General features: G+C 43.5%; 1 protein-coding gene across 2 annotated transcripts in view; it reads left to right on the plus strand.

Moving 5' to 3' along the window:
• The window catches only part of dym (dymeclin), a 47,444-nt gene extending 40,926 nt beyond the window's left edge, over positions 1–6,518 (plus strand). For both annotated transcript variants that reach the window (XM_058051600.2, XM_058051609.2), the window contains one exon: positions 5,492–6,518. In XM_058051600.2, the coding sequence (XP_057907583.2) occupies positions 5,492–5,641 (150 nt within the window). In that variant the 3' untranslated portion in view covers positions 5,642–6,518. The remainder of the gene's footprint in view (positions 1–5,491) is intronic.
• The last annotated feature ends 4,698 nt before the right edge of the window (positions 6,519–11,216 follow it).

The following is an 11,216-nucleotide window of genomic DNA, read 5'->3' on the forward strand; positions in this document are numbered from 1 at the left end:
AAATAAATACATTACATTTATTTTCCAAACTACTTGATCAAAACAGACATTACGGTCCTTTTGGAAAGCAAGTTCTAACAATAAAAGAATAGAGAACAGGCTGAATAGGTGTAAGATATGCTAACACAATGCTTATTCAACTACACAAAAAATAAACATGAACAGAAAAGGTGTCCAGGGTTTATGTAACATAAACAGTTTTTTCATTTATAAGTCACTCTGGAGTATAAGTTGCAGGAACAGCCAACCTATGAAAAAAAGGGTGACTTATAGTCCGGAAAATACAGTAGGTGTGTCCCGTTTCATGTATTAATGACCTGCCGATAAATTTTTATCTGCTTTTATATGTTCAGAACGCACAGAAAAGACAAATCCATACATTTTTTCATATCTCATGTAAGGATTGAGGATGAATATTGCATTCATATTTCATGTAATATCTCAACAATATTGACAGCAGCTCCTCCCTCAAACTAACGTCTGGCCACATCTTGTGTAATGAATGTACACATGATATAGCATGTCTGTGCAAACTGTAATATGCTACTTAAGTTCTAGAAAAGTGGCATATTTCTTTGACAGATTTTGTCTCATGAAAAGAAGTCATGGTTAATAATTAATCGAAATAACATGTTCTACTACAAAGCAGTAAGACAGGTTGGTCTGCATTAATTCCCAGGTGGAATCCAATGAAATAATGCTGTCAATGATAACATGGAAAGCTATTTTAATTAGTGAAATTAGGAATTGGGTTCATTGAGCACATTGAGCATGAACCAAACGGTGCTTTCATCGCAAGTGGACATTTGCAATCCACAGGCGAAATCAGCAAGACTATTTAACACTTAATCACTCACGCGTGGGTAAACCATACAAGCATAAATTGTCTAATTTTTATGGCAGTATTGGCATCCCTGATATTATAATGTTACATTTGAAAATATGTTGGTAGTTTTCCATTTTCCATTTTGATCAGCATAATTCAGACTTGAATTCATGAATTCCGTTTAATTTATTGTCCGTCTTCTGCCAATCATTAAATCCCAATGTAATATCTTCCTGTAGCATATTTTCTTCTACCTTTTGTATCTGGTGAAATGCGTCATTTCGGTCTCAGGACAGCTTTTCAGATGATGCCACGGCATCCCGATGGGACACCACACTAACAGCTTTACATCATTTTGGGAAATGCGCTGGCCCAGACATCGGAGCTCCTGATGTGTTCCATCTGTTCCGCTTAGCTGTGAGTGGCGTTTGCGATGATGAATTGCTTTTCATATTCGCCGGCGAGACGCTGGTGGACTGAAGGCGGATAAAATGAAAGTATTTAACCACGGCAGCCATGTTTGTATGTCTGCTGCTACGTTATTACGAAAACTCAAATGACATTAGTGAGCATGTTGCATAGATTTGCACGTTCATGAAAGCAAAAATTATTTTGAAATAATAATTTTGAAATAATCACAAGCCTGTGATTGGCTGGCGACCAGTCCAGGGTGTACCCCGCCTCTCGCCCGAAGACAGCTGGGATAGGCTCCAGCACCCCCGCGACCCTCGTGAGGAAAAAGCGGTAGCAAATGAATGAATGAATGAGTCAAGGTTAGATTTTATGAGTTTGGCTTTTTTATTTTGGTAAGACAAAAAAGGCAAAATGTACTCAGCCAAATTCCACAATCCATTCTAGAAGGTTGGGACAGACAAAGGAACATTTTGATGACTGTGGCCCCAAGAATATTGGTGGTGGGGGTTTGGGGGGGGGGGGGGGGGTGACCAAAACCACATGTAACCTCCTGGAAGGGTGGGGTTCAGGCCAGGGAAGAACCAGTTCCATTTTGTTGCATATCCTACATACTTCCAGCATTTGGCTGCATTTGATTCCCATTCTGATTCCGATGGAATAATGCATGAATCCTAATGACAAAATTCAGGCACATAAACTGAGTATCTACCAAGTTATCCAAATAGGATTGTTCTGCCCCCAATCCCTGGGTGGGGTCTGCGTCCTACCGACTGCCATTCTGGTTAACACTTCAATTATCTCCATGACCTTCCAACCATAATTGGCGAGGTGACAATGTAATGTCACGCTGATTTCCATCTATCCATCCATCCCAAAAAAAACTCTCAGATGAGCGAAAAAAAGATGAAAACTGAAAAAAAAAGATGTTTCTGCGCTAACAAGTGGGAGTGGCTTGTGTGGCCTCCACGGGAACATTTGATGGCTGGTGTCGCCTACGTGCAAACACCAGATAACAACCCAATGTGTGTACATATGTTTGTGTGTGGTCTGGCCTATGACCTGTGACCCCCGTAGCCCCCCCCACTGGGTCATTATAATAGTGATAGTGTAGTGCTGAACGGGGGGGGGGGGGGGGGGGCGGGCTTGTGTCTTTCACCAGAGCTGATTACTGGCTGCCTGGGTCTTTATTTGCACGTGCAGACAGCAGACTGGAACGGAGGCGCTCCTGTATTATTGATGCTCCGCTTCTATCTACCTGCTGTTTGATGCTTTTGGCCCGCAAGGTGGCCGTGTCTTTTGCTTCCAGCATGCTTGGAAGAAAACCCGGCCAATCCGGTATTCCAATGGGAACCGAAGCAGTGTGTGTTGATTCCGTTGATGAATTGTTTATCACCAAGATATGCTAGACTTAGCTGAATACAGGTCATCACACATGAGAGGCTAGTACTATATGCATTTGCTTAGTCCAAGAAATATGCTTTTTTTTAATATATACTTTATTTTTATTTATTTTTACCTTTTTTTTTTTACAAAACTTCAACAGCAATACAAACACACTCAAAACAAAAAGGGGGCACTGGACATACATAGCACACAATTTGGCTATCCCACATTCCCTGTCATGGTGCAATTTGAGTCATTTCCTTGATTTTTGTCCGTGAACAGTGTCCATTTCACCCATTTTTCTCCACACATATCTTCTTCAGTCCTTAATCTATAATAATAATAATAATACATTTTATTTGTATAGCGCTTTTCAAAATACTCAAAGACACTTTACAGAAGAATGGAGTTGAATAAAGCAAGTAAACAGAATAGAAGACACACCAAAATACAACATTCATTGGTTAATACACAGTTAAAACATGAGTAAAAGCGGGGCGGAGCACAACAGTCAGATATAAAAAGACATTAAAAACAGATTTAAAGAGGTGGGTTTTTAGTCTGTCTCCCCAGGTTCGGAGCTTGGTCTTACAGGGAAGTGCCAGGAGGTTTGAGTCTGAGGAGCAAAGGGGACGCGGGGGATTGTGTGGATGGAGCAGGTCTGTGAGATATGGGGGGGGGGGGGGGTCAGATCGTGGAGGGCTTTGTAGGTGATGAGAAGAATTTTGAAGTGAATGCGTTGGGGAATGGGAAGCCTATGGAGGTTTTGGAGGACAGGGGTAATGTGTTCACGGGAGCGGGTGGAGGTGAGGAGGCGGGCAGCGGAGTTCTGAATCTATGTGTCAATAGTTCCATGTCATGTATTGTGTTCATCACACAAAGCCAGTCCTCCAGTACCGGGGGGTCTTGGATTTAAGCCATTTGAAATATACTTTAATTTTATGGTGCTTTGACTAATTACTGTATGGCCCAAATATTTGACAGGGGCTTCTCGCACCAGCAAAATGGTGCCGGAGCTTTTCTTCATGTCACTCACATAGACCACTGACTTGGAGAGATTCAGCGATAGCACCTTGGACTAGAAAAAAATATGTCTCAAAAGTTATACCCATGGCGGCATGGCGGTCTAGTGGTTAGCGCGCAGACCTCACAGCGAGGAGACCAGGGTTCAATTCCACCCTCGGCCATCTCTGTGTGGAGTTTGCATGTTCTCCGGTTTCCTCCCACATTCCAAAAACATGCTAGGTTTGTCCATAGGTATGAATGTGAGTGTGAATGGTTGTTTGTCTATATGTGCCCTGTGATTGGCTGGCCACCAGTCCAGGGTGTACCCCACCTCTCGCCAGAAGACAGCTGGGATAGGCTCCAGCACCCCCGCAACCTTTGTGAGGAAAAGTGGTAGAAAATGAAAGAGTTCTCCTCCTATTTTGTGTGGAAGTGGTAACTTTTTGGCTTGTTATTTTGTCTTTCCCCACCCTCGGCCATATCTGTGTGGACTTTGCATGTTCTCCCCGTGCATGCGTGGGTTTTCTCCGGGTACTCGGTTTCCTCCCACATTCCAAAAACATGCTAGGTTAATTGACGACTCCAAATTGTCCATAGGTATGAATGTGAGTGTGAATGGTTGTCTATATGTGCCCTGTGATTGGCTGGCGACCAGTCCAGGGTGTACCCCGCCTCTCGCCCGAAGACAGCTGGGTTAGGCTCCAGCAACCCCTGCAACCCTCGTGAGGAAAAAGCGGTAGAAAATGAATGAATGAATGAGTTATACCCATTACTTTCTCATCCTACTTTGCCGGGTTGTACTTCTCATTCTACTTTGCCACATAATGTTGTATCTGTTGGACAGTGAGGCCAAAGAGTTGTGTGCATACTACATTATTTCTCAAGCATTGCAGCATATTTCCATTGAAATGAAAGGTACCATGAGGTTCCAGTGTATTATATAACTATATAACCAGCAGGAAGACAGCATTCCATTTTTGACGTTTTTACCGACATTCCCAGCCAGTGTAGTGTTTGTCCTGTGGAGCAGCCGCAATATAAATAGTACAGCAACGTCCGTGTCCAGGAACACTAGTCCGCTTGCACACTACCCGAGACCTAGCGGGGGTCTAACTGCTGTTAGCAAGCCGTCATGTAACTCAACACCTCGCCGCAGGCTCAAACAATAAGGTCAAATTGTCCGATGAGCCGCCGCGAAAAATGACACCGCAGTGTTTGGGTTCATTTTATTAGAGTCCCTTTGCTTCTCTGAACATGTTTACCCGTTATGAGCAGAGGTCAGGCTGGCGGATAAGAGTTATTTCCTGATATTTCCCCCGCGGATGCTGCCTGGCGAGCCCCCGTGTGAACGCCATCGACCGATTGGGTCAGAAGGTGACGTTCGCACATTAGTTAGCCCCTTTAAGAGGTCAGTTCCCGGACCGCAAGAGTGATCCATGTCCCGCAGGAAGCTGTAAGCAATTGAACCTGGCTGTCAGGTGGAATGACATCTGCCGCTACTGTAGCAATCACTGAACTGAACACCAAAGCTGCACTCTTAGCCTCATGGGAAGTGTAGTTCATTTAGCCATAAATGAGCCGCATTGTTGCATAAGTCGCAGGGTTCAAAGCGTGAGGAAAAGGTAGTGGCCTATGCACCGGAAAGGAGCCAATAGGGATGAATCTTCCTAAACAGCCACCGGCGTCCATCATATCAGCTGTAATGCACTGCCTCTAAGGTTGGACGGCACACGAATCCAATTCGTCGGCCATGTTTTATGTTTACCTTGGAGTGGATTTCGGAACTTGCAGCTCCAAATCGACCCATCCCATCCTAACCTCTTTCCTCAACGCTCCTCCTTTTCTCTTTCCTGGTGCGAGTAGAAGTTCCCGGAGCTCAAGTTCAAGTACGTGGAGGAAGACCAGCCCGAGGATTTCTTCATACCCTACGTGTGGTCGCTGGTTTTCAACTCAGGAGTGGGCCTCCACTGGAGCTCGCACGGCATTGAGCTCTTCAGCATGGACTCCGGCTGAGCGACCACGGGTGTGTTGGCCCCAGGGCGGACTGACCGTTTGTATACCTGTGTGTTTGGGGTGTGTGTGTGCCGCTTATTGGGGATGCTGCTTTGGGGGTGCCCGGACCCTCGCCCGGCGTGGTGGTGCAGCATCAACTCCAATTCCCAAAGCAAACACTTCCTCTGCTTCTCCACTGGGGATCTTCACAGTGGCGAGAGCCGCATCCCGTCTAGGGGGCGCTGTGGAGGCGGTGGAGAAGGTGGATGATCCTATTTGTGTTTTTCCAACTTCTGCACTGTCAGATTGACTTCATCACAGATGCACTGAATCCAGACAATAGAAACCTTACCTACTTTTACTTTGAAGGAGCCTTTTATTTGGCCTCACATTCTCATGAATTATTTGGGTCATAAATGTTACAACTACTGAAATATTATGACATCATAATTGTGCATTTTAAAAGTAAAAGTAAAAAACTAAGCCAAAATATGCCAATAAGATAATTATTCTTTAATAAATGGCTGAATATTATATATAAAATATATATACAACACAGTTCAAATATCATAAGAATTAAATCATGAACAAAATTTTAAAAAAATTAGAATTTTGCATTTACAAAAACTCTGAGTCGATTGAGTCGAACAAAGATTTGTAATTTTGCTGTCATAGCGTTAGAATAACGAGGGCAGAAGAAAACTATGCATTAGCGTCATGTTACGTCATGCTAACAGAGAAACCGATTTTGTTAGCATTTGTTTACAAATAGATGCACACACGCTGAAGTTAGAATTTAGTCACAAAAATCAAATATGAATGACGTGTAACCTGTAATATTACTTTTTCTGATTAATTATCCATCCATCCATTTTCTCTGCCACCTATCCTCACGGGGGGGGGGGGGGGGGGCACCCGGGGGAAAGCCAAGGCATGCACGGGGAGAACATGCAAACGGCACCCAGAGATGGGCGGGGGGGGTTTATCCAAGCCAGGTCTTCCTGATCCATACGCACTATTATTCTTCTTTATTATTAAGTTATATATTTGAACTTGGAAAAATAATAATAGTTAATAATAACGCTTTTTAGAATGTTTTGGGAGGTTTATTTCGGGTGTGGAATGCAGTCCGCTAGTGAGAAACAATGGTTGTGTAATGTTCGGAAAGGCCACCGTGTTTGAATCCAGGTACCCGCGCTAATTCACGTTTGATTTCACTTCTGGTCCAGTAGTATTCACCAACGCCCCCCCCCCCACCCCCCCCACCTCCCCCCTTTGATTGGATCTTGCTCCCAACAGACACGGCAACGTCCTGTCCTTGTGTGCTTGTTCAGTGTGTTTGTTTGCATGTTTAACTGGAGATGAATCATTTATTTTCACTTTATGTTTTTCACAGCTGAGCCCCTCAAACGTCAGCCGTAGTATTGATATAGATATTGCGGTGAAAAAACAACCTTCATTCTTGACATTATATAAACATAACTTGGCAACAACTGAATATTGCTTTATAGACGAGGGTTGAAATAAAACATTATATCCAAGCGGCATAATGTCACGTTATTATTCAAGTCAAATGTTGGCATCATAAAAGCGCTTAAGAGTCACAGACAAAAAAAATCAAAGAAAAATCAAAATACATGTTTTGCTGCTCCCTGTCTCGCCTCGGTTAGCGTCTTTTTTCGGTAACGTCAAAAATGTCCGTTTAAACTTTGCGTACATTTTGTGGTAATCATACAATAACAGACACATCGTGGAGTGTTCTTACTACACGCCATGAGTCCGACTGTGTTTTCCTATTTTTATCCCAAAACATCCTTATTAGCAGTGTTAGCTTGTTCTAGTTATTTAGTTAGCCCACAAGTCTCACTCAGGTTTTTATTGTTTTTGTGCATAAGCAGCCGTACACGCGTGTCAAGGTCAAATGAACATGTAAGGTTATTTGGACTTTCATTGAAGATGTGATTGTTGACAAAGACGCAATGTGGCAGTAAGATCAACACAGACACCGCCTTCTTGTTTTGACATGAGTTATTTTTTGCGGTGAATGTCCCGGCTGGAAAAAGCAGTATCATTTCTATGCTGCTTGATTTTAACTTGATTTGGGTCCATATGTCTTCTATATGTCAAACAATAATAATAATAATAACAGTGGCCTGTTTTGCGTTAACTAGGAGGCCCCTAGTCATTGAAGGCATCAGAAACTTCATTTGTGACAAGTAATTATTAACACTGATTTATTAAAGAAACTACTCAAAATGGATGCGATTGATGACAGGATGCATGAAATGGATGTTATTGTAATATATGTTATGTAGGTTTAAGTTTAGGTTTAGGTTTAAAGGTCTAAATTAGTCCGTGGAAGCTGGTTGACTTGAAAAAACGACGTGCTGCCAAATGTGCTCGACATTTTCGCTCCGCGTGTGCATCTGGTGTCTTCTCACTGACGGAGGCCGCCGCCGTTGGCGAGGGAGGGAAGCGACACAAAGGCACCCGCTGTGCCGCTCGCGCTCCCCACTTCCCAAGAGGATTTCATGCCATCCGTCACCGTCGTATGGATTTTCATGCCTGAAATTCTTCCCTCCTCAAGGACAATGATAATGGATGCAGTTAGCTTCCCTCAAGACTGGCCCATTTTCACACCGGCGGGAAAGGGGTCACGGCGAGGTCACTGTTAGACGCCCCCACGGTGTAGTGACGCCTCCCCGCTCGGGGGGTGCCCGCACTCACCTGTTTTGCAGCTTCATCATGAAGGCGCTGCCAGATGGCTGAATGGAGGACATGGCCCTCCTTGTTCCTCCACGCCACAGGGTCACCTTACCGAGGGCTCCCGTTTCAGGTGACAGCGGGAAGATGGATGACGCCCAAGCTTCTGGGATGGCCGCTTACTTTTTTGTAGAGGGAGCTTCTCAAGGTCGTTCATGAGAGCCGTACCTCCTCGATAGGATGAAGCAGGGCCAATGAACGTTCTTCAAGTCATTCTCTGCAACCATGGAAACGTGTGTGTGTGTGTTTGTATAAAGCGACAACAACACAGCCTGTTTCAGAACGAAACTAGAAACTTGGAAGAATTTGGAGATACAATTGGTCCCTGATCACATGGCCTTTCCACCTTGTAATCCAAGGTCTACCTTTGGAATGTGTTCTTATTTGTCCAAGTGAGGTCTTTTCCTGCTATTTCATTGAGTCTGACGTGTTTCCGTGTAATCGCCAGTCTGGAGCTTTCTCTATAAAACAGCAGCTAGCACCTTTCATTGAAGACACACTTTGACTAGACGTGGAAATAAAACGCAATCACTGCAGACAGACGAAGGGGAGGAAGACGCAGCAAACGCTTTGACCTGGAACAGCTCGGTGAAATGCCAAGCGACGGCTGATGAAACATCTCATTTCTACGTATTCTCGCTGCCAAAAAACAAAACATTTCTCGCCTTACACCTGAAGATTGTCTCTATTTTTAATTATGTTTTGACATTTTTCAGTCTGATAAATTGTTTGATATGCTGGAGCACAATGCCCTCTTTTTATTTCCATTTTTATTCTTGTTGGGCCACAGCAGGCCGATAAAGGAATAGCCAAACATTCATTTTCTACTGCTTATCCCCATGAGGATGGGGTGAGGGGTGCTGGAGTCTATCCCAGTTGTCTTGGGGGAGAGGCGGGGTACACCCTGGACTGGTGGCCAGCCAATCACAGGGCACATATAGACAAACAACCATTCACACTCACATTCATACCTATGGACAATTTGGAGTCGCCAATTAACCTAGCATGTTTTTGGAATTGGGGGGGAAGCAGAGTAACCGGAGAAAGCCACGCATGCACGGGGAGAACATGCAAACTCCACACAGAGATGGCCGAGGGTGGAATCGAACTCGGGTCTCCTAGCTGTGTGGCCTGCGCGCTAATCACTATAGCCGCCCAATGGATTTTATTCCAAAATAGCATGCAAACATGCCCCCCCGGTGGCTGTGAGTAGCATAGAATGAGATATCGTTACCGAAGAAGTTTGTCGGAATGAAGTTACGGGAAAAGTCCTAATTTCAAGAGATTAAATCCTAGATTTTGCATTAAAAAAAGTAAAACTGTGACAAGTATATGACAGTATATTTGCCTTAATGAATGAAAATCATAGAACAACATTGATAGGATGTCCCGCGTGATTGACAGTCAGGTGGAAATGTGGAAAAAAGTGGAAAAAACAATAAAATTCCGAGAAGTAATTTTGCGACGACCAAAAAGTCATCCTTTGAACATACAAATGTCATTCAACAGGAAAGAAAATGTACTTGATCGAGGAAATAAGTTTTTCTTAGAATAACATTATAAAAAAGAAGTCAAACAATCACAAAAAAATAAGTACATTAACGCTATGGACATTTTTATGACGTTTTAGCCCATCCAACATCATACAGTTAGCATTAGCGTTAGCAGTACTAGCATACTAACATTACAGTCACCTTTTAACATCACGCCATCATGCTAGGTTAGCCTATTCAGGCAATAAGAAAGACAAACTTAGTGCTCCAACCTTTGTAGCTGAGCTCTGGCTTTATTTTAAGATGTGTAGCGAAGCCTGCTTTTAGTGATCTCGTTTAGAGCTGGGGGAGGAAGCAGGCTTTTCTTACCTTGGTGTCAGGAAAGTGGTTGAGCATAGCAATTATTGAAGTAAGCCTGTGTACAGCAGTACAGTTGTACTGCAGTAGTACGAGTATTGGAGGCTTCCATTACTAGAGTAGGAGTACTGGTGGTGGTGCCAGACCTTTTTTCTTCTGACTGATTACTTCCAGACATGCCCCCCCCCTTCCCATTTTCACTCCTGCTTTGCGTTGTTTTAAACGGCGCCGCTGCAGAGTCCTAGGACAATAGGGATGAGCAATTGACTCGACACCCCCCTCCCCAACCCCCAATCCATACACACACACACACCATCATGAGCCATCCACCCCCAGTTTGCCCTGCAGCGACACCCGCACATTAACATACTGCTGCCTGCACCTCCTCCTGTCTGTCTCGCCAATCCAATTAGACACACACACGCGCACACACACGCGTGCACACAGCACTAATGCAAATTCAGCACAATGACGGTAGTCTGGTTTTTTTCTCCATGAAGGAGTCCCGAGGTCCCAAGGAAGTAGAATCCCGGCCAAAGTCGGACAATGAAGTTGGAATATGAAGACAAACGTCATCTTTGAAAGGAATGACCATAAAGTCACACGTTGCAAGAAAAGAAAATAAAGCCGAACCTGAGGAGAAAAATATGTTGTTCAAATTAGCAGGGAAAATTACCAGGGAAAAAAAATCTCAACTTTATGAGGAAAAGAAGCAAAACAAATGTAGGAAAAAGTTGGGAAAAGCTTCTTTTTTTCACCAAAGTCTTGCTTTCCCGTTGAACATTGAAACCATACGTGTTTGTAATATTTACCTTTTGTTTTAGTTCAAAGTTGTCATAATATGAAGGGAAAAAAAATCATATGTTGTGTTTTATGTGTTGTGTGATGTTGGGTTATGTTTTATGTGTTGTGTTATATGTTGTTTTGTGTTGTGTTATGTTTTATTTGTTATATGTTTTATGTTATGTGTTATATGTTATGCT

Source organism: Doryrhamphus excisus, linkage group LG10 (assembly GCF_037039965.1).
Source record: "Doryrhamphus excisus strain RoL-2023G ecotype Guam linkage group LG10, RoL_Dexc_Guam_v1.1, whole genome shotgun sequence".
NCBI classification, from domain to species: Eukaryota; Metazoa; Chordata; class Actinopteri; order Syngnathiformes; family Syngnathidae; genus Doryrhamphus; species Doryrhamphus excisus.